Source organism: Argiope bruennichi, chromosome X1, assembly GCF_947563725.1.
Source record: "Argiope bruennichi chromosome X1, qqArgBrue1.1, whole genome shotgun sequence".
Taxonomy (NCBI): domain Eukaryota; kingdom Metazoa; phylum Arthropoda; class Arachnida; order Araneae; family Araneidae; genus Argiope; species Argiope bruennichi.
The window spans coordinates 106,770,457-106,794,924 of record NC_079162.1 but is presented as its reverse complement, the minus strand read 5'-3'; the positions used below and the strand labels follow the sequence as shown (position 1 = coordinate 106,794,924).

Sequence of the window (24,468 nt, the reverse complement as noted above, 5' to 3'; positions counted from 1 at the left end):
AATTGAAAATCAAGCTGTTACCGTCAAAAATAAAGATGAAAATGAAACTCTTAAGAAATTCATCTAAAAGAGTAAATTATGTGAGTAAGTATAGAGTTATTTTGATACTAACTTTAGTATATAGTTTTTTAATCAGTTAATGTATATAGTTTTTTGATAGATGAAAAAAAGATTTATTAAAAAACACATTGAATTCTATATGAAAATGGAACATTTCATTATGTGAAACTTTTATGTATTTCAAGAGAATAAAAACATTAAAAAAAATCTTGTTTCGATGACAAAAATAAAGGCATAGTTTTTAAATACAAAATCTCTTCTCTGCCCTCCTTTAAAAAAAATGAGGTATTACGTTCTAATTGTATTTGTTCCCGAAATGTAGTGCTTTTAGAAACTGAAAGGTTTTCGTACAAACATTACATTACGAATTGAAAAGAATTAAACAAATAATAAAAATATTAAAAAAGGGAACCATTTATTTAACTATACAAAATAGCTTCTTTAAGCTTCAATTAATTTAAAACATACCTTTCCTTAAAGAAAGAAGAACATTTTTGAATTGCTGAGATACTAAATATTCTTAATTTTGCTTATAGAGGTGGTAGACAGAGAAATTTATATATATATATGAAACCATTATGTCGACATTTTTGTAGAAGATAGATTATATCCAACCTATAATAAAAATTCTTTTTATATATTCAAAAAAATATAAATAGGTTTCGACAACTTTTAGATAATTACAAATTAATTTTAATACAGGAAAGAACCCACGCATGATTCTAAAGAAAATTCTGCCGGAATGTATAAAGATATTTCCTAAAAAAATAACTTTCAAAAGAATATTTAAATTATTTTTATGTGGTAATGATGAAAAATTTTAAAAATTAGATCGTAAGAAATAATTAGTTTTTCAAATATATTATATATAATTTTACATTTTTGAAGATATTATATTTCGTTTAAAAGGATTTTTTAAATATTTAATGTAATATATTTTATTGTTTAGTTTTGTGTCATTCTAAGGCAATAATTTGCAAATAGGCTTCATAGAATCTACCGTCCCCTTAATTTAAAAGTATAAAATATCAACTCATGAAGAAAAGTATGATAGTAACCCATTTTGATTCCAAAATGTCTAAAATACCTAACTTGTTTGAAAGAATGTCTATTTGTCAGAAACTAACTGGAATATATCACACATAAATTTTAGCGATGGCATATATATAATACAATGAAATTGCTTTTGTAACTATATTTTGGGGAGGTTTCTCTTTTAATTATTAACGATGAATTTTAATGCCAATATTTTCAATCTTTTAACATTTCAAATATAAAATATATATATTTATTAGCAAATAAAAAAAATTTTACGATTTATTTAAATAAATTATATACAAGTAAGAAATAAGTCCCATCTCCCAAAAAATGTTAAGTAGTATGAATTCCTTTTGAATTTATTTGTAAAAAAAAATGATACAGGAACATAAGCTTTTTAATGAGCATATCTCCTTTTTAAGATTTTTCTAAAACATTGTTCTAAATATTCGTTCACAAATTATGAATTTCGTATTTTCTTTCCCTTGTAATTCAAACCCTTAAACGATGTTTAAATTTCGTTAGAAATGACTTAAAATATCTAAATATAAGAATTGTCGTTTAAACCGAAATTAATGTTTCGTAAAATGTAGGAAAAAACTTGTATTTAATACACTTTCAAGCATTCAGGCATATTGTTACTATACAGATAAAATAGGATTCTTAAATCACGATACAAGCTTTAAGGACCGATTAAGGATATATAAACACGGAAATTTAGCACAGCAATACAATTACACGAATAACAACATACGAAGTCTTTTGATCGTTTACTTTAATCACTTTAAAGGTACTTTGTTAAAACTATGTTTTACTTGCCATTGTATCTGCCATGCTATGTAAGAACTACTAATAATAATGCTATTTATGTAATTTGCATTTCAACAACTTCATTTATTCAATTCACTGGCAAGAAGAACTATGCAGAGTTCGGCCTTTGCGTTTGCGGGCTCATGTTCTATTACAAATATAATTTGCTCTATATAATTAAGTTACGTCTTAAGCTAGTCCCATGTTTATAGAATCATCCAGTATGCAAAATAGTACAAATGAGAGAAAAAATCTTAATTCAATTTGATGCACTTTTAAGCTGCTAATGTATCAAAAATAACAAACTCGTCATTACTTTTAAATTTTGAACTGAATTAACTTTTACAAATTTTGTTTCAGATTTTATTTTTGCATTGTTCCAATTCTATAACAATGATACCTGTTATTTTCATTATAACTCATGTATTTATTTTAGTTCTAACGAATATTTATATATAAAAGATACAGCATTTTATAACTTCGTTTTTATATTAAGTTTATCAAACTATTATAATTTATCGCAAAAATTTCCTCTTGAATATTATAACAGTAAAAAAATAACTTTCTAGAATTTTTTGATAAATATTTTGTTTCTACAGTCTCTGAGAAAAGGTAAGCATTCACCGAGTAAATTTTCTCTGAATTGGTTTTCTTGGATTTTTTAGCCCAAATTTTACCACCAGATTTTTTTTTATTATCGTGATTGGATTTTAAGAATTTTTTAAAATATTTGTGATAATCTTAATTCAGTTTACTTGCATATTTAAATTCTCAACGAATTTTCTTAGCGTTTTTTTTATTGGATTGTCTATTCATTCTATTTTAAATATTAACTCACATTACTTTTACACAGATTTGTGCTCAACAAAAATGTTTATTGTCTCCACCATGCATGATTGAATACATCTCCTCATCCAATTTCAGTATAAATTTAGTCGTTATACGAGCATACATGTAAAAACAAATGATTAGCTACCAACTTGATACGAACTTATAAACCAATCGACTACGAATACATGTGATTATAGACGCTGAACAGAAAGAATTAATGGAATCAATATTTTATCTCTCTTTGATTCTATATAATTTTATTTAAGAAGGACAATTTACTATAATTCTTAATAAATCTATGTTTGTATTGTGATTTTTTAAAATCAATTCATGTAGCTGGTTTCACTATTGAATAAATAATAAATAACTAAATGAGTAAATGAATAAATAAAAAATAACTTTCTAGAATTTTTTTTGTAAATATTTTGTCTCTACAATCTCTGATCAAAGTGAACATTCGCCTAGTAAATTTTTTCTGAATTGGCTTTTTGGGATCTTTTAGTTCAAATTTTACCACCAGATTTTTTCAGTTTAAATTAGATTTTCAAAGTTTCTAGTAAAGTATTTAGGATAATCTTATTTCAGTCTACTTGCATAGTTAAATTCCAAACGAATTTTCGTAGCTTTTTTTGGATTGGATTGTCTATTCATTCTATTTTAAACATTAACTCGCATTCTTTTTCTCAAATATGTGCTCAGCAAAAGTGTTTATTGTCTACGCCTTGCATGATTGAATGCATCTACGCATCCAATTTCAGTAAAAACTTAGTTGTTATACGAGCAGACATGCGAAAACGAATGGATTAGCTGCGAACATCTGTTTCTATCACTCTCAGCTCTTTACACAACCTAAAAATACTTCGACCAAGAATTCAGATGAAAAGTCTACAGTAACGCCAACGTGTGTTACCTTGTATTAATTTAAATGGGTTAAAGCCACACACATAGGAGCTTGTTCTAACTAAAACAATGTTTCAGTTTGTTTAGTAAATATTTATTTAATGTGGGAGGTACTTAAATCAATCTTTATTTTTTATTTTTTACAAATACTTAATTAGGCACTTGATTTAAATTTATGTTTGTCGGAACATAATTCTTTTATTTGGTCTTATAATGCGTTTTCAGTATTCCCGAAATTGTAAGATTAAAACTGCTAACAGGTATTCTATTTGCTTTCGAGAAAGAAAAAAAAATTTAAGAAAAAAAAATGAAATATTTAACTGAAAAATTCTAATATACACTAAAATTTTTGATGTTTGGTCAAACCAGTTTCTCAAAAATCAACAATTTTTTTTTCTTTTCTTATTTTTATATTATGTCATGCTATTAAATATACATAATTAAATTATTTTTAAGTGAATTACAAGCTATACAATTTTGAGTTAAAGATAACTTTCAAAAAGTTTTCATTATTCGAAAATTTATAATCAATTCTTAATGTAATCCTAGACTTTTAAAAATGCATAAAATTTAGAAATTAATCATGGAATATTGCAATGGTAATCAGAATTTAAACATAAGCCAATTTTTTTCACCTACATTTAACATTTTCTTTAGACAAGGTTTTTAACTAAAATCCTTCGTAATAAATATCTTGTGACAGTAGCTTTGAATCTTTAAGTCCTCAAGTTACAATAAATAAAAATTAATTGGAAGTTAGCTAATAAATTTAATAAACTCGTTCTTTTTTTTTACTTAAAGAAATGAAAAAGCAAAATAATTAATTCTTCTAATCGGATTTTAGGAAACTTACAAACTGATTGGATTTTATTGAAAAAAATGAATACTGTATATTTATTTTAAACTGAGAAATAAATACAGTTATGTTAATGTCATATAAATTAAGCCGTTTTAATAAGTTTTTGTTGAGGTTAAAAATCTACTAGAGTAAGCTTTTTTATTTAATTAGCATCGAATTCCAAAACATTTTATTTTTCAAAATGTTCGTCAGCAAAATATTTTCAGTTAAAAAACAGTTACTTTCAAATGAGATATAAATCATATTTAATAAATATTATTAATTACTTAAGCTGTTAATAAAGGGTGAATTGCTATCCTTTTAAAATAATTGAGGGAAAAAAAAATTGCTGAATTGCACTGTTTCATAAGGAATCGTATTCATAAAAAAAACTGTTATCGAAGTGTTAGATTGGGAATTTTAATTTGTCAGTTTCTTTATTTCCCTGTTTATAAATATTTTTGTTTAAAATATTCCATAATATAATGGTTCTATGTTTAACAAAGGTGAGTCTATCTGAAAAAGTCTATTCTCAGTGCATTGTTTACGAGCGTTTTCGTAAATTATACTAAGGCATCTTTATCCTGTCATTTACTTTCTACTATCTTCTTTAAATTTCGAGCTTTTCTTACGAACTTACGCTTTAATATTATTTCGATTTAAATCATGAAATGGATCAAACTACATTTTTTTTCGATTGAGGAATTAAAAAAATAATCACCTTACTTAAGTTTAAGTCGTCTGTTCTCGAAACGAAACTAGGCCGCCTGGAAATTAATCCTAGAGTCTTTCAAGGGTCTCAGTTTGGACGAAGTTAGGATATTCGGCCTGCGAAAATGATGCATGTATTAGGAATTATGAATCACACAATCTAAAGTTATATTAAAATAGCAAGAAAGATGAGAAGTAGAGTAATTAATCATTAAGTTCTAATGTTTCAGGTGTTGGAATTTTGTATTAAAATATTTGAAATTGTGTCTCGAGAATTCGAAAATCTATAATATTTTAGTTTTTTATTAATGTATTTTTAATGGAAGTACATTTTGCGTACATTGCAAATTATAGAATGAATATTCAAAATTTTCCATCTGTCCAAACATAAGTCTACGAAAAGCATGTATAGATAGGAACGATAGACATAAAATATCAAAAACTGTTCAAAAATCTAGTACAAAGGAAGTAGGTTTAATTCCAAACGTTGACAGTGTGTACTAATAGTTTTATGTGACTATATAAACATGTTTGTTACATTATTTATGTGAAAAATTTGAATAAAAAATTTTTCGAAAAATTTTTAGTACACATGAATTTAAATGAAAAAATATTCCATTTCCCATAAAAATTTATTAACAAACTATAAAAATCACTTTCTAAGGCCTGAATAATAATTTGAAATCAAATATTTTAAAGTGAAAAAACTATTAAACTACTTTTTAAAATTCAAGTGAATCATTCTGTATTTCGTATTCAGTAACACGGCCCAAAATTATCCATCCACTTCGGTTGTATCGAATACGATAATTTTCACAAAACCTCACTATTGAGAAGTAGTTTTTATTGTATTTTTTCTGAGAAAAAAATAAAGCCGTAGTTTGGAAATCAATACTGTATTTTCTATTTGGATATTATTTTCTTACTTTGTCATTCTTTTAAATTAGCATCCGATAAAAGCATTAATTTTTTTCCCATCCCATATGCTGTCAGCTTAAATAAAAAAGGAAAGAAAAAAAAACCAATTCATCATAAGTTGATATTGCAAATAATAACTAAAAAAAATTATTTTAAACCAAAACTCAAATATTTTTCGAATTTCATTTTGCAAATAATTACATTTTTAAAAAATTTTTCGTGTTTTATGAATGTTGTACTTGCCATTTTTGAAAAATAACAATTTCTTTTTTTAAAGAAATGGGGAAATTCAATTGAAAAAATCCATTATATTTTTCGCCTTTTATTTGCTGGTAATAATACCATTCACTTTAAAAATAAATTAAATTATCTTTATTACATTATCGACTATTCAGTAATTGTGGAGGACATTTGTGTTTCATATTCATTCGTCTGCAGTTAACCGCTAACTCTTCAAATCCGAAAAAAAAAAAAAAAAAATTAAAACTTACCTGATTTAAAGATTATTTTGAATGCTTTCACAAAGCAAGTAGATCTTTATTAGTAATTAAATATTACTTACTTTTATTTGACGTTAGGCTCCTCCAAACTTCGAGGTGATTCTATCCTTCAGAAAGAAAGCAAAGTGCGAAAAATAAGAGCAAACTGCTCATTTTCAAAATCGAATAAATGCGAGTCAAATCTTTGTTTTACTGGAAAAAAATAAGGCTTCAGACCTCAAACAGCTAAAAAATTATATATTGGAATACTCCCTGTAATTATAAATTCTTTAGGAAAAAATGTTCACGATTTTAAAATATTTTATAGATTTACGATTGAATTGCCCTTTTATGAATGGCTTCGATTCCAATAAATACTATTCTCCGAAGTTTGTCGTGATAGAAAAGACAAAAATTTTATAAATTATAGTTAATTAAATATATTTTAATTTAAAAATAAAAAAAGATTAATTTTATATTCAACTAAATGCTGTATACCCATATTTCCTTGGAAGATCGAGTAAAACAGTAATTTTTTTCAGTATTATAAATTATAAAACATGAATTTTGGAATCTTCATTTGAAATACAAGTAATCAAAATAAATAAATAAGAATATTTCATATGGATTGATTAAGCAGTTTTATTAAATTTTGAAGTTTTGCAATTCCTTAACGTATCTATTGTTATTATCTTTTAAGTAATCTGCTCTCCAAAATGATCGAAAGTTTTCAAATATACCATTTAAAAATTAATACGCTTATGAATAGAAAATGATGTTTTAAAGTAGATTTCACTCTTAATTTTACAACTCTTCCATTGAATTCTTAATTTTACAACTCTTCCATTGAATTCTTAATTTTACAACTCTTCCATTTATCATTTAACGCACCATGTTGGATTGAGCATTCACAAATGAAATTATAATTTCATTGCACAAAAGGAAAGTTAATTTTAAATTTAAGATAAAATAAGTCAGAATACATTTAATACGAATTTTAATGCTCTTTCTAGAAGGACATCAAAACATGATCTGACAATTTTAAAATTCTTTTATTTCTTCTTTGTTTTCCCCTTCCGATATTGAATTAAACTTATATCAATAATTAACATAAACCACTTACCTGATTGCCAGAAACTTTCCACAGAGGCAGTTATTCTGCTACTTTAAATTACCAAAAAGCTTTGAACACATTTGAACACTTACCTTTAAATGAAGTTCATGCAATAGTTTTATTAGAAAATGATTTCGCTTTCAAGTAGGTATTAATTTATATTTAAATATGCACTGCTCATTAAAAAAAATGCCTGCAAAATCAGTATAAGCAGATCCATTGCAATTGATTATCTAAAGAAGATAAGAATTCCCCAATAAATAACAGTAATTTGAGATATATAGAGTCATTATTGATTGGTTTGACGATGGTCGAAACTGTTTTCATTTTCATGATTCATTTTTTGTAGTTTGCATCGGTTAGTATGTGTGTGTTTCCAAAACATGCCTTTAATCAGCTAATTATGTATTTAACAATTATAAGAAATTCGCAAAAGAGATAAAACATAAAATTTCGCCCATGGAATAAATTGTGAAAACTAAGGACTTCTTAAAATTTAGAAAACCATCAGAACCCAGACTCTCTTCGAAAAAGCAGTTCTATAGTTGATGAAATTTCCGGTGATGGGATAAATTGTGGAAACTAGGGACTACTTAAAATTTAGAAAACCATCAGAACTCAGATTCTCTTAGAAAAAGCAGTTCTATAGTTGATGAAATAATTAATTAGGGACTCATTTGATTGTTAAGTTAGGCATTGATTTCAATTTAAAATGAAAAACTTTAGATTCCAGATTATTGAATAGGCAACGAATCATTAAGAATACGGATGATAATAATCAAAGAATAATACTAATTTTATCTATATAATTACATTCACAAATGAGAGGTGTACTAAAATTATAATCCAATCGACTGATTAAGATTATAGACACTGACCAGAAAGAATTAATAGAAGTAAAATTTTATTTCCCTTTGATTTTATATAATTTTATTTAAGAAAGACAGTTTACTATAATTATTAATAATTCTACTTTTGTATTATGATTTTTCATATCCATTCATTCAGCTGGTTTCACTATTGAGTAAATATTAATAAAAAGAATACAAATTCAAAAAAAAAAATGCATGAAAAATTTGTGTTAGAAAAAAAAGTTTTCATTTTAACTCATTAGATGCAACATGTAAAAAAATATGCGAAAGTATTTTCCTTCGTCCAATCCAATTTTTTGAGAAGAGTCAGTACTCTTAAAAATACAACTGTTGTTGTATGGCATACAAAAAACCTTATTTAAATATTAAAGAGCCTTATTTTTATCGGTATTAAAATGCATTTTTAGCAAAAGCACTTCAGTCATTTCGTTACATTTTGTTAAAATTTGAAAGTAAGATATTTTTTAATTGATACATAATTGCCTTTTTTTTTTTTTTTTTTTTGCTTAATCATATAGATTGAAACGATATCTTTTGAACTGAAATAATCAATGAATAAAAAGAATCAATAAATCAATAGAAAAAGTGAATACAGCTAAAAGTATTTCAAGTGAATTCGGTGTTGATATCATTCTTATCCAAATATAGCGATAAAGTACATACAGCTCTCCCATTACAGCATTCGGTACATTATGTGCGGAAATCAATTTATTAGTTTTCGGTACGAGTGCGAGTGAAGTACGAGTTTGCAATCATTGGCACCTACAAAGAGATAGTCGTGATCTGATTTCTACCCCTCCCCCCAAATGTTACCCTTATTTTAAAAAATGCTCCTGCCTTTCACCCCCTTTTTTCAAGTAAGGTATTAATTTGAATACTTCTTCATTGAAGCATTTTAAGTATTTCTAATATATACAATTATTTTAAAATATTTGGAATTTGGTTTAAAGGAAGGAATGCTATCAAAAGACATTCCTATTGAAAACTTCATATATTTTCAATTCCCCGCTTATTTATTTGGATCATCTTTTACTCCCCCCAACCCCTTTTAGTTTAAAATGTAAATATTCGTCATATATGATCTAAAGTATTTTTTCCCCTTAAACCTGTTAATGAATCATCATTTCACTTTATAGTCAATACATAGGAGATTGAATTTCATTGTAAAATTCGATCTCATATATATTCTGCTCAAGTCAAAACACTGCTACAGTATTTAAAGTATTTTCGGAAGAATTTGTTGATGTGTAAAAGTAATCCAATAACGTAATCATGTCTTTCAAAATTTAAATCTTATACGGTTAGTAACTGCTTAATCATTTCACAGAAAAGAATGACCAGGATTTTGACAAATATCCAACAATTATATTAAAAATAAGCCCATTCTTAATGCATAGTTAATTAATTATTAATTATAATATAATGAAATTTGCTTGGTGAAATTTTTGTCAAAAGACTGCAATTCAAACAGATTTACAGAAATATGGGAGAATTTTTACTGTTATAAATTTTACTATATTTATTGCAAATATTTTTATGTAAAAAAAGCATTTAAAAATATATTGTTTGATACGTTAAATGTAAAAATCAACTAAAAACTTTAGATAGTAAAAGCTCTGAGTAATTGTTATTTTATTCGTAATTTTTTTTTATATCTGGATACTTGAAATTACCAAAATTTAATTCTTTTGCATTTAAAAAATGTATTGACCAAAAAGGTAATCATAAATAAAACGACAATATTAGATAACCGTGTGATCAAAATAAGAATTACTTTTCCAGTGGGAAGTCATTGAATTTTAAAAATGTGTTTTATTGAATATTTAATCAATATAAGCATTTATTGACTATAGATATTATATAAGTCAAGATATATACATTATATTTTAAGTCAAGTTCCCTATATCATTACATTTTCTTCATATTCTTGTTGAACTCTTTTATTTCAAACTTTTCTGTAAAAATAATACTCTTGGATAGATATATTCAGAAATAATGTATTTTAATGTATAAAAACGTGAAAAAAAAGAAGTTTGAGTGTTATATTATGAAAGATTGTTGAATAATAGAATCCCCATTACAAATTTCTCTAAATTTTATTGGGGAATCTAAGATTTCTTAATGTTTCTTTAAATAATTGTAGCATGGATATTAAATGCATCTAGTTCTTTATAAATGACTCTAGATTTACAAGATAATAGATTCACATTCGACCTCTACAAAGGAAAGTTTGAAAAATTTATATTGAAAATATTAGTTTTTAGATAACGTTACTGCTTAACTTGATTTGCAGTAATAATTTAACTCGTCTGTCCATAATGTTATTTGAAGAATTCCCCTTTTTGATTAATATTTTTATATAATTAAAATTGAATCTTTGCTGGAATTATTTTTCAATTAGTTAAATAAAAAAACACATTTCAAAATCATTAATTTGGGAATTAATAATAGATATTATCTTCTTATTTCGAATCTAAACATATTTTTTTGGATTATTTTCAAATTTCCGGATGTAAATTCTTATAAATATTCTTAAAGCAATAATTATCTTAAACTGTTGGTAATTTTTTGAATTTTGCTACATGAATCCAGGAGGAGGGTAAATACTTCGACTTAATTTTTATTCAAAAGCAAAAAAAAAAAAAAAAAAAAAAAAAAAAATCGTAATTATAAAGATTTATTTTATTAAAGTCTTTAAAATAAATCCGTTCTAATGTATCAGTTTAATAACAGGAAACTGTTAAAAATTAAACGTAACGATGAAGATATCTTCCATTACTTATTGCTATTATACATACGAAATACTTCATAACCAATTAGCATATACCAATTAAAACATATTACTAATTAGCATAACGAATGAATTTCACCCAAGTATCATCAAAAGTCAAGAATAGGAAAATTAAACGTCATTAGAAGCCGAATAAAAAATATAAGCGGATTGTTTGAAAAAAAATTTGAATGGTATAGTCTGAGTTTAAACAACTCAAATACCATTAAGCACAGTAATTAGAGATTACTGATGTCAAAATGTAGCAGTTAAAAAAACACATCACTAGTTACGACTTATTAAGTACTTTTTAATGATGAACTTTTGCTTGCTTCTAAGCTTTGAGCTCAGTAACATTAAGAATTCTATTACACATTGCTCAATTACCATGCTTGAAATACTTAAAAAGCATTTTTTATAAATATATAGAATATTGAATAAATTTCGAAACAAATTCTATTCTGTAGTTTTGTATAAATAAAGAATTCATATAAATGTTCAAAATTAAATAGAAGCAGGAATTATTATAAAAGTGATGATTAATTCATGTAAATCAAATGCTACTGGAAGACGTAATTAAATGCACAGAGTTCCTATTTCTTGTAATAAAAATTCATTGTAATAGATTACTAACCTTTTCTCTCAAAAAATTTATCATACATAATACTGGTATTGAATTCGCATCCCTTTAGTTAAAAATTTCAACAGTACCACGCAATTCTAAAATAAATTCTAATTTTCTACTTATTCTTTGTACAAAATCGTCTTTTCATTCTCATAAATAAAATAATAATAATAATAAACAAGATTTACATTTTAAAATTTTAAGTCATTATTCAAGGTCTTAACCAGTTAACTGTTTGGACCTCTTCGGAAAATGCGTATTTAAATTGTGTTGCTTAGCGATGAATAATATATATATATATATATATATATAATATTTATCTTGACGAATAAACTCGTCATAACGCAAAATGTACTTTTTGACGAGTATACTCGTCAAAAACTGTTAACTGGTTAATAATTAATTCCAAAAGAAGCAAAAGGAATCGAGCTTACTTTAATTTATATTCGAATGGAATTTTTACTACATAAATATTTTTCAATAAACAAGGAGATCCACTTTCAAAAAATCAGAAAACCAGGAAAACATTAAAAACAACATAAAATATTCTGAATTAGTTGAAAATAAACATTAGCTCTTACATAGAGTGCCTTTTTTTAAAGTGTAACATCTCTTTTAAAATTACACTTCACGTTTCTATGACTAAAGCTAGAATTAGAATAACAAAATCCATTAGGAGCAGTTGTTTTCAAATATTCAGGAATAAAAGGTCGGCTCATTCTTCCTTTTCTGCTGAAAGACAGACGAAGAAATCAACCGAGTTGAATGAGCAGACTCGGCTCGGTAACACTAAGAATTATATTACCTATTACCCAATTACTATGCTTGAAATATTTAAAAAGCATTTTTTTTTGTATGGCATATTGAATAAATTTCTAAACAGTTACATTTCTGTAGTTTTGTATGAATAGAGAATTCATATAAATGTTCATAATTAAATAGTAAAGCAGATGTTACAAAAGTGATGATTAATTCATCTAGATCAAATAATGTTAGACGAAGTAATTGAATGAACAGAGTTCCCGTTCTTTGTTATAAAAATCTTGGTAATGGCTACCTCTTTCTCTTAAAAAATATTTATCGTACATGATATTGAATGCGCATACTTTTAATTAAAATTTTCAACAGTACTCTAGTTACCACGCCAATCTAAAATAAATTCTAATTTTTAATTTATTCCTTCCACAAAATCTTCTTTACATTCTTATAAATAAAATCAAGATTTATGCCTTAAATTTCCAAGGCATTATTAAAGGTCTTAATAATTCATTCCAAAAATGGGGAAAGATAATTGAGTTTACTTTAATTTATATTTCAAAGGAGTTTTTACAACCTAAATAGTTTTCAATAAAAACAAGGAGATCCACGTATCAAAAAATAAGGAAAACTAGTAAAACATTAAAAACGAAATATGATATTCTGAGTTGCAAACAAATAGTAGGTTTTACATAGAGTGCCTTTTTAAAGTGCAACATTCCTTTTAAAATTACGCTTCTATTACCTAAATAGTTTTCAATAAAAAACAAGGAGATCGACATTTCAAAAAATCAGAAAAACCAGCAAAACATTTAAAACAAAATATGACATTTTGAATTAGTTGAAAGCAAACAGTAGCTTTTACATAGAGTGCCTTTTTTAAAGCATAAAATCCCTTTTAAAATTACGTTTCAAGTTTCTATGACTGCAGCTAGAATTAGAATAACAAAATCCATTAGGAGCGATTGCTTTCAAATATTCTGGAATAAAAGGCCGTCTCATTCTTCCTTCCCCGCTGAAAGACAGACGAAGAAATCAGCCGAGTTTGAATGAGCAGACTCGATTAAAACAAGACGATTACAAATCACAGTTCTCCGCCACGATTCTAAAAGTAATTGTGTCCGTTAACTCTTTCCGACACGGAATTTTGTCAAGTCGACTCCCCGCGGACGGATACGAAAACATCGCTTGCTTGTTGATGATTCGGGACAATCAATCAACATTTTGCCTCGACGCAAGTGTTAAAATTTGGCGGTTAGAAAACACAATAGCTAAAAAGAAAATGTTCATCCAATTCTTCGAGGCAACTTTTTTTTTTCCCATTACATATGCATGACAATTCGTTTAAGGAAGAGATTTCTTCTCTTCTTTTATCATTTTTCTTTCCAGCTCTCATCTGAGCTCTGAAAGCCGAGGATCGATTTTGTAATTAAGGAGACTCAGTAATTATTCAAATTAAAAGCCATCTTGAAAAAAAATATAAACTAATTAAGGAGAATAGAATATTCATTCGGACAGACGTTTTTGAAATGTATTCGTTTTCGTCGTCGGAAAAACTTTTTGCCTGAATTTTTCATGCTGGCTTTTGGGGACTGCCGGAGTGAACCGCTGAGATTCAAATAAATGTTTATTGACACCTCGCTATTGATCCATCGCACTTTGCAGCACCTTTAAACCTTTATTTTATTTCACATTAAATTATCCTCGACTCCACCCTTGTTCTTCGAAGGTTTAAAAAAAAAAAAAACATATAATTTATCTTTCCGTGGGAGAAGCTGATAAGTAAATGTCTTAAAAGGAGAAGTAAAGTTTTTCGTTTATTATGTGATTTAAATGAGGAAAGCGCAGAATCCTTTACAATTTGAAAAAGAATCATAAATCGGTTTGAATTATCGTCTATCATCAAGTCAATTAGTCAATTTTAGTAGTATTAATTAAACAGTCAGTTAAAATATTACACATTTTTTCATTTGGCGTAATAATATACAAAGCAATCGGAAGAATAATGGTGGTAATCCCTAATAGTTGCAAGAATATTACGGAAAAAATGTATATATTGTTATATTTTAAATTTCTTAACATTGTAAATCCTGTATATTTTATACTAGAGATTACATATTATTTTGATATCTTCAGGAGAATGGTTTGTAAATATTGTAAAGAATTATTAAAGTATGGTGTATATTATTATAAGTCTTACTAAATTGCAAAAATTGCATTAAGAAGTATATATTCTGAATTGAAATTCATATTTATCCTATTAAAATGGCATGAAAGATAATTGTTAAAGTAGCAATTATTTTATTTTGTGATCCGCATTCCAAATACAGATTCTTTTTTAACCAACTTTCGAATTCGATATACTGATACTAGAAACATCATTTTTAACGTTTAAATTTAAAAAGAGGAATTAAATTAATAAGGGAAGAGAGCTTAAAATTAAAGAGAGGGTAATTTCATTCGAATGAATATTTTTAAAATTTAGTAATTTCCTGTGAAATTTGCAAACACTTTCAATCAGGATTAATTTGGCCAGAAGTTTCTTAAATAGTAATATTTCATTATTAATTTATTTTCGAGGTTATTTTGAATTTATTAATTTCACGAAAGGATCCATTATAAGAGTTCAATTAATTAATTAGAAAGTTTTAAATTCCATGTAACAAACTTAGCATAACGTTAAAAATATGCTAACTAGATTGCATATTGTTGAATTATTGTTTGCCCTGAACCGAAAAGATTCTTTATATCCTTTGTTATATTCAAATAATAATAGAAATTTAAAATTTTGTTTTCGACAATAGTAGCATTGACTATTTTGAAAAAAGAGAAGAAAAAAAAGCTTCCTTATCAAGAAAAATATCAATAATTTTGGAAAGGATTGCGGCAAATTGTTTATACAGAAAGGAAGTGTATAAAAATGTTTTATTATGCTTTATTTTGCCCGTATGAATAAAATGTATCTTTGACTGCCTTTTTATTTTATTTAATTGAAAATAATTAATTATATGCATTTAATTTTATTTTCAGGTTTTATTCATTAATTTAACTGTTTTATCCAAAAAGATTAATAAGTTGATTTTTAACCACAACAATATAAAACAACGCCTTATTTTCAAAGCGGGGATACATTTAAAATAACAACACTCCGTTGTTAACTAATCCTAATATTTCATAAGAAACTATCTTGAAATTCGGAGTTACAATACTGCTTCTATTATTTACCTACCAATATTCGGAAATTAATATGTAACTGCCATTATAATTAATTTTATAATTTTATATTTTATAATATTAAATTTTATAATTATATATATAAATAAAACAATTCATAAATATTTTTATGAATGCACTATTAAATAAAGTTTTATTAATTTTTGTGCATATTATATACATATAAAACACTGCAAATAATTTTTTAAAGTAACTCGAAAAAAAAATTTTACTAAAAAAATTGTTTTAAGCTAACATTTTTATTTTTATTTGCTAGGAATAAGGAAAAAAATGTGTAGAAAAGCCAACTCTTCAACAATAGTAAAAAGAGAATAACATTCGTTATAGCAACTTTCAGTAGAATATAGCGATTTGCGAAATAGAAACAGCATAAACAAGATATCAACAAATAAATAAATATATATATATAAAATAGATGCAAGCAAAACATAAAACTAAATCATTTTTGCCATATGCAAGCTTTCAAAAAATGTAACATATAAAACTAAAAATAGAAAATTTTAAAAAACTCATAAAAAAGAAAAATGTATATCAAAATATTTATGCATATAAAAATCGCATAATTTTTCACAAATGTGTTTTTTTTTTTTTTTGCCTTTAAATTTTTACCAAGATAAAAACTGAGCGAAAGCGGAAACTGAAATTCACTATAAGCAATCAACCATGCCACATAGAATTAAAATCTTTTCGAATTTTAGAAAAATAATAGCATAATTTCAAAAAATATGATTTGTTTGCAAGAGGCCAAAAACCTACTTTTCTGAAATTATTACATGCTTATAAGTTGTATTAGAAATAATACTACAATAACCACACACGGTATGAAACAGTCTCATAAACGATTATCAAATATCGCTATTGATTAAACAAATCCAATTAATTTACCACATAACAGAAATCAGGCATCTGTTATTTTCCTCTCGAATCAAAAATATTATTGAATAACCGCAATGATATGCACTTAGAAGTGAAATGTATTTAATCTTCTTTTTTTTAAAAAAAATTATGTTAAAAGATAAATTATCAGCAAAAATTCATTTCTTTCCATCAAATTTATATGCTAATCCAAATTAATTTTATAGCGATGCAAAATATAATTTATAAATTGTAACTGAAACTCCGCAAGTTGTAATTAGGTAGAAAAAAGCTGCCGAAATTTTGCCTCTGACTTATGACATGTTAAAAAAAATATCCAATTAGATATTGTAATTATATCATAGCTGCTTATTAAGTCTTTTTGTTTTCAGTTTAAAAACAAAATAACATATATGCTTATATATTTAGGCAAACAAAATTATAGGTATCCCTTGGATTGTATATCTGTATCTTCAAACTTACAATAATCGGTTTAAGCAAATTATTTTTTTAAAAGAAAAAATAAATAAATAAACTTTTTATAAAATGTCGACTGAAGTTAATCTTAAATCCCTTTCTATAATATTAAAATGTTGCAGCATTAACAAATCTACGAGTGAATCTTGAAGTAAAATGAAGTTGTAATGTGTTAATTTAAATGTGGATGGGCTTTCTTTCTTGAACTTTTACATTTCGTTCCTTCAGAGCAGCTTTAAAACGTTAATATTTATACTTTCTTTAATTTCACTGATATAAAACATTACAATGTTATTCTAAGCTTAATAACTGGTTAAAAAAATTTATATGGATTCTTTGAAATGACTCATCCAAAAATGAGCCTAAAACAACAACAACAAAAAAAAAAGGCTTTTAATTTCAAACAACAAAATTCAAAAGTAGACACTAGTAGATAATATAATTCTTTCACAATTATTAATGTAATTGTTTGCTATGTATAAACTGTTCATGAACACCAGTACTGTATATTCGGCTTCTCAATTATAACTTTTTAGTTTTATTGCAGAAAATTAATAAATAGTAAAAGAGGAAATCTATGAGAAACCCCAAAGTACACACGTGACTTCATTTAAAAACAAGCGCCGTGTTTAAACATTACCTACGAGGCATATTTTTGCACAATTAAGAATAACTTTCTGAAATGTATTTAACAGTACCATCGTTTCACTTCTTGTTGATCAAATATAAATATGAGTTTCAATATTGTATTTTATACATAAAAAAATGCATCCTTAATATGCTGAATTTTTAAAAGCTCTATAAAAGCATGTAAGTAATATTGTGCAGACCGTTACTACTTTTGGAACATATTTTGAAAACTTTTTGTCTTGAAACTTCTTCAAGATAGATAATCTAGAAAAGCTATTTCACCGTAGACGAAATAATTATACAGAAAATGTATATCAAGAATAGCGAAGAGAAAAAAATATATATATTAGTAATTAAACTTTGATCATTGGAAAACAAGTCAATCAAAAAATATGTTTCTGAAAATAATTGTAAAATATACTGTTAATATTAAATTGAAATTAATTAAATACTAAGGAAAATTTACTTTTTATGCATCATTTTACTTATTATTACATGAATGTTAAAAGTTTTTATTTGTTTATAGAAATACATAAATAATGCAAATTAAATACTGGAAGTAAATAATTTATATGAAATCAAAAAGTATGTTTTTATCACAGAATATAGAAAATGTTCTTTAAATTTTCCCCATTTTTAAGTATAGTGTGCATTAGGAATTTTGCTTTAAAGTGAATAAATTGTTTTTGATACAATTATCCTAATTCACACTTTTTATCCAACTTCTTTTGCACTAAAATATGTCTTGAATAATTTTTATTTATTTATGATCAAGTACCATTGTTATGAATAATTTCTTTTCCACGAGTTTTCACTTTTAATTGCTTTAATTTTTGCTGTAAAAATCATAACGCAAATTTAAAAGTAGAAGCAGAGAATAAATAGCATTGCCAGTGTCGAGCAGTAAGTTATAAATGTGTTGAATGTATGTTGGTAATTTCACGTTTATTAAGAAGAATAAAACGACTGAAAACAAAATTATCAAACTTTAAAAAGGGATAAAAATTATATAAAGTATTAAAACTTTTTATCTGATAATTTGTATATCTAACAATAATATGAAATCGAAAACTGCAGATTTTAATTTTAAAAAACGTGTAAAATTTTTCGAGCTTGGAGAGTTTTTATCATCTTTTATGCTCATTTTTTTCATAGTATCCTCTAGAAAAATTAAAAATCTGATATGTTATACTGATTCATTAAAAATCATCTGCCTTAACACACATTAAATAATCTTTAAATATCAAACGGAAACAGATTTAAAAACAGTAGCAGTTTCACTGATGAAGTGAAGCCAGAATGTGTTTCATTTTTCAAAACTAAATGAACAGCAGATCATTTGTTATCCACAATGTGTAATTTGTTTACAGTTTATTGACAAACAACAATCCCACTCTCCGGCCCTCTATAACCAAGGCTTCAAGATATCCATTATTAATGATGTTTGGAGTGGGAATGCCAGCCCATGATTTATAGTACTTGTTGCATTGCCCTGCATTACTGCACTAATCAAGAGTTAGAAAACTACCATTGTAACTAAGATACATATGAAAAATAATATTATGTCATTATAGAAAAATTTTGATATTAAAATTATACTTTAAAGTTTCACGTGGGTAAAAAAAGTCACATTCAAGCAGTTTATTTCTCTCAATAATTGTATCCTTGCATGTAAGAACTTTTCTTCTCATAAAGCATTGAGAAAAAGAATCAGTAAAACATTTTTATTGTTGAGAAATAAAATAAAATAAAATATATGCGAAAGGAATTAAATTGTTTCTTTTTAAATAAAATACATTTAATATTAAAACTTGTTTTTCATTTATAAATATCGCACTTGCTTTATATAAATGTAAATTACTATAAAATGTAAGATTTTATTTCAAAAAAATTTTAATGGAAATGTTTGGTACAACTTGGGAAATTTAAAAATAACTGGTTGATTTCATTTATTTATCGAAATGCTGTTCTATCCTCGAATAATAGTTCTTCTGGTCAGATAATTACTTCTTAGGAACATATGTTTTATACGTGTAAGTATATATATATAAAAAAAATAACGAAAATCTACACTATAAATTTTATTCAAACTTTTACAAGCTTTAAAAACTCTAGAATCGTGTAAGAGAAGTTAATATTTTGGTATCTAGACTTCATTAAACTTGAAGAACATACGTGAATTGAAAACGTATTCTCGAAACAAATGTAACATAAAATTATTAATATTAATTTTATTTTATATGGCAATATTTGCAACACATTTTTGGGTGATTTTCTGTTTGTTTTCCTTACTCATTACTCATATTATAACTTCACAAAATAATCTGTTTTCTGCACTTAAGCACGCAATTTTGTAGCCTTACAGAAAGCAAAATTTCAACTTTTGAAAACTTAAAAAAGTAAGAAAACTTTTTCTCAAACTTTTAGAAATTCGAAACTAGAATTTTGCTCTAGTGATCTAAGATTTACCTAAATTTCTTTTATACAATAGGATAAGAGTGAATCAAAATAGGCATTTTAAAACTTATTGTGTAATTTAGTTATATAAATGCAGATACGATGATTTTTTTGATTATTTTTTTTTTTCTTTCTCCTTTCATAATTTACAATTTCTCAATGATTTTCTGATAGCTTAGCAGAATTATATATATTTTTACAATCAATTTTAAAAGTTCAAAGTTAAATGGAAGTCAATACAATAAAAATTGTATAAACTTAAATTACTCAAACATAATTAAAAAAAGAGTTAACCTTTATTTAAAAGTTTACTAAATTATGGCAACATTATCAAACATGTGCGATTGAAAATATTTTCCTAAACAATATATAAGGCAAAAATATTCGTACAAGAAATTCATTTTGTTTTGAAAAACAATTTTCTAAATTTTCTTTAGCTGTCAATAGAACAAAAACTTGAAAAAACTTACCGGGCTTTGGTACACTCCTTTTCACTTGCATCCATTTATATGTGGGCATAGGGGTTGGCTGTGTTGTTGACATACGAGTCCTGTGTACAGGAGACCCGTACTGGTACCCACCATTCATTTGACAACTCTCTCGTAGTGCTGGGTCATAATTTTCATACCCTCCGAAACCATTCCTTCTTGAAATACTTAAAGAATCGAGATAGGGATACGTAGACGGGGGTACACCGAATCCCGTGACCACTCGGGCTCCTTCGGGACCTATAGGTACCCCTTGTGGGTGATCAGGAGTTTGGTGTGCACTAATTTCGTAGGAGTAGTCTAGGTTTCTATAAGGATGAACGTACGCAACATTGCGAGGAGGTACGTCGGCTACGGCACTGTACGGTGAGTGGTGATGATGGTGGTGGTGATACGTCGGTGCTTGATTGTTGGCATGTCCCATCCTTTGGTGATGTTGCTGCTGGTGGAAATGGGACTGGTCAAGGTTGGTGTAACTAAGTCCATTGCTATCACTGATGATCTGGTGTGGGGTTGGATGACCGTTTGTGGTCTCTGGATGCAGAGGGGACGTCCGCAGCTCAGGTGCGCTCGAGTAGGGTGTCATAAGAGTAGTTGGCAGATACGAAGGTCCTGCTGGTTGTATAACACGCTCTGGAGTTTGTTGGTGATGATAATAAGCAGTGATAGAGTCCGGCGAAGTTGCGGACGAACCGCCGTTGTACAACGGTTGTTGCGCCGGAGGATTGGACGCCGTCCCGTAAGTCGTCGCATCCCCTCCGTTTCGGCATACGGAGGCGTACACGACATTAGAATTCATAATAACCCTCGCAGGTCACCCTTTTTTCTTCTCCAGTTCGACTGCACAAAAAGGGGGGCTTACTTTTCAAAAGGATGAGGCCTCTCTAAATTAGCTGTCTCGCCGGGAGATAAATCAGAAAATAAACGGACGGTAAATCATCGCGACCGAGCTTGACAGAAATATGGGAGTTAAATGAAGCACGTGACTCTCCGGTTCGACCAATCGAGTCGCGAGTAAGGCGGAGTTCGGGAGCTTACGAGCGGCCGGCACAAGCCATTAGAAGCACGGTTTTCCGATAGGATTCAGTGACAAGTTTATGGAGAAAATTATTTATTTTTTCTTCTCTCCACCTTCTTTGGCCGGCGGAGCGCCGTTCGATGTCGGAGCGTTGACATTAACAGCGCGTTTTAATGCCCGTATCGCTAATTTCTCTAACAGGTGTTTCGAAAGACGGATTTGCTTCTTGTCGAAAGAAAAGAGTTTGCACCGTTCATCGAAACTTTTTCAAAACTTCAAGTTCTTGACTTTGAGAACATCTGATTGACAGAATATCAAGAATTTCCTAATTCCTATAGAATAATAGTATGAAAAGGTTTTCTACACTTTTTAAGAATTTTTAATGTAAATTACATTTATTATTCTAATTTAAGTTCTTTGTCATATAAAAATATATGGCTGAAAGTATTTGATCCTTAAAGAATTCAGAATAACGCAATTTCAAATTTATGTAAAATCTTCAGAATAACTTCGAAAAGTTTTCTTGGCCTTTGAGACTAGAAGATGTTGAAAATTAAGCTAATTAAAAATATTTTTTATAGATAAAAAGTTTTTGAAATATTTCAGCTGTTATTTTTAATGATTTTTTTTTAACTAGAATCAATTTCTTATAGATAAATTTAAACTTTCCTTTCAATAATAAGAAAGGAAAAATTATGTTATTTTCTCCTCGAGATTTTCACCTCAAATTTCTTAAATAAAAATTTCAACTCCTGATTTAATAAAGTAATTACCTTAATCCTTTTATTAATATTTTTCAAATTTACCAATTATTTAAAAAGAAATAAACGAACTCCTCAGGCGCCTCTCTTAATGAGGTAATAAACCATACTTGTTTATCTATTTGATTACTTGAACTCGGTAATTGTTTTTTGATACTATTCCTAAAGGTTTTGACAAAGAGAATCAATTTGACACCTGTGTAAAATTTTTAGAGTATTGTACCAAATTTCGATCGATCGATCGAACAAATCGATCAAACAAAGCTCTTCTTTTCTTTCAGAATTTTCAATACGAACCTCATTGACCATCCATTTAATCACTTAACACTCACTAATTACCAATAAATAATTTTCACAAAGTTCAAGAGCATTAATTTAATAATTTTGCAAATTTTCCATTTAACTAACCAGAATTAATTGGCAGTTGTTCTTTCAAAAACCAAACCAAATTCCCCTATTACTATTTCCTGTTAGAAAAATAAATATGACTTGAATGGTTGATCTGCTTCACGAATTCTACTAATGATGAATCATTTATACATTCTACAGTACTAATGATGAATCACTTTTTATATTCTTCAGCACTAATGATGAATCATTTTTATATACTGAAGTACTAATGACGAATCATTTTTATATACTGAAGTACTAATGATGAATCATTTTTATATACTGAAGTACTAATGATGAATCATTTTTATATGCTGAAGTACTAATGATGGATCGTTTTTATATTCCCTATTTAATTAGCCGAAACAAATTTCTATTTTAAAAGATAATAAATAAAAATATTCTACCTTTCCTGTTGGAAGTACTAAATATGAGCCTAAATGGATAATCGTCTCATGTCTTGACACTCAGCGGTGACCGATTTCAGAAATGCTGCGCCAGGCACATATAAGTTAGAATATCAGAACCACATATTCTGAAACTGAACAAAGTTTCTTTACTATCTTTCGTGTAAATGTAATAAATACGAGGCTTGTTGGCATTCACTTATTCATTTGATATTCAGTTATTACGGATATAAGGCTTATTGAACTAAATATGCCAGGACTAGATGGACTAAATTTGCCAGCGATTTTAAAATAAAACAAATACAGTTCCTTTGCGACCTATCTTGATAATGCAATGAAGACGAACCTAATTGATTATTCACCTAATCACTCATACTCTCAGAGGTTAAAGCCGAATCTGTTTTACTGGGGCCAGAGCACCAACTTCACACTTCTGACAATTCCTGCTTCGAGGCAAAGACGAAGGGCTCCATGGGAAGGATTTCGGGGTGGCGGCATCCATGTAAGCGGATTTTACCATTGGTGGAGAGGGAAAAAGAATAATGATAAGAGAGCAAGCATTTATGTTTCGGAGTTTTTCGTTGCACACTCTAAGGTGCTCCCGTCACATTTTTCTTGTTTCTTTTTTTTTCCCTCTCTTTTTCTTTTTTTCACTTTTCTACCAAACATCTGCTTGAATTTTGCTTTTGGAACTTTCCAGCAGATGTTCGAACGCGTCAGCAGGAATTGCCGTCGTTTGCCAGAGTTTTAAGGCTCCGAAACAGAAAAGAACAATAAACTTTTTTTAAAATAGACGCAAGTCTCGGAAAAATATCGTGCCAAGTATTATTTAAATAAAGTAAATAAATGTTTTGGTGCAATAATGTAAAGGTCTATTTCCAGGAATTAAAGAAAACAAAAGCACGTTAAGGAGTGTGCAGACGCCATTATTACGTTTCTTAAATACCGTCGATTTATACTGATAAATTTTGTAACACACTTTCAGAAACATTTCAAAGAATGCTTAACATTGTTACACACTAGGATGGG

At 27.2% G+C, this 24,468-nt stretch overlaps 1 protein-coding gene across 1 annotated transcript in view; it reads right to left on the bottom strand.

Annotated features, from left to right (window-relative positions):
• The window catches only part of LOC129959069 (homeobox protein Hox-A1-like), a 103,661-nt gene extending 81,848 nt beyond the window's left edge, over window positions 1–21,813 (bottom strand). Inside the window, exon 1 of the mRNA XM_056071864.1 lies at window positions 20,846–21,813. Within this exon, the coding sequence (XP_055927839.1) occupies window positions 20,846–21,662 (817 nt within the window). The 5' untranslated portion in view covers window positions 21,663–21,813. The remainder of the gene's footprint in view (window positions 1–20,845) is intronic.
• Window positions 21,814–24,468: the final 2,655 nt, after the last annotated feature.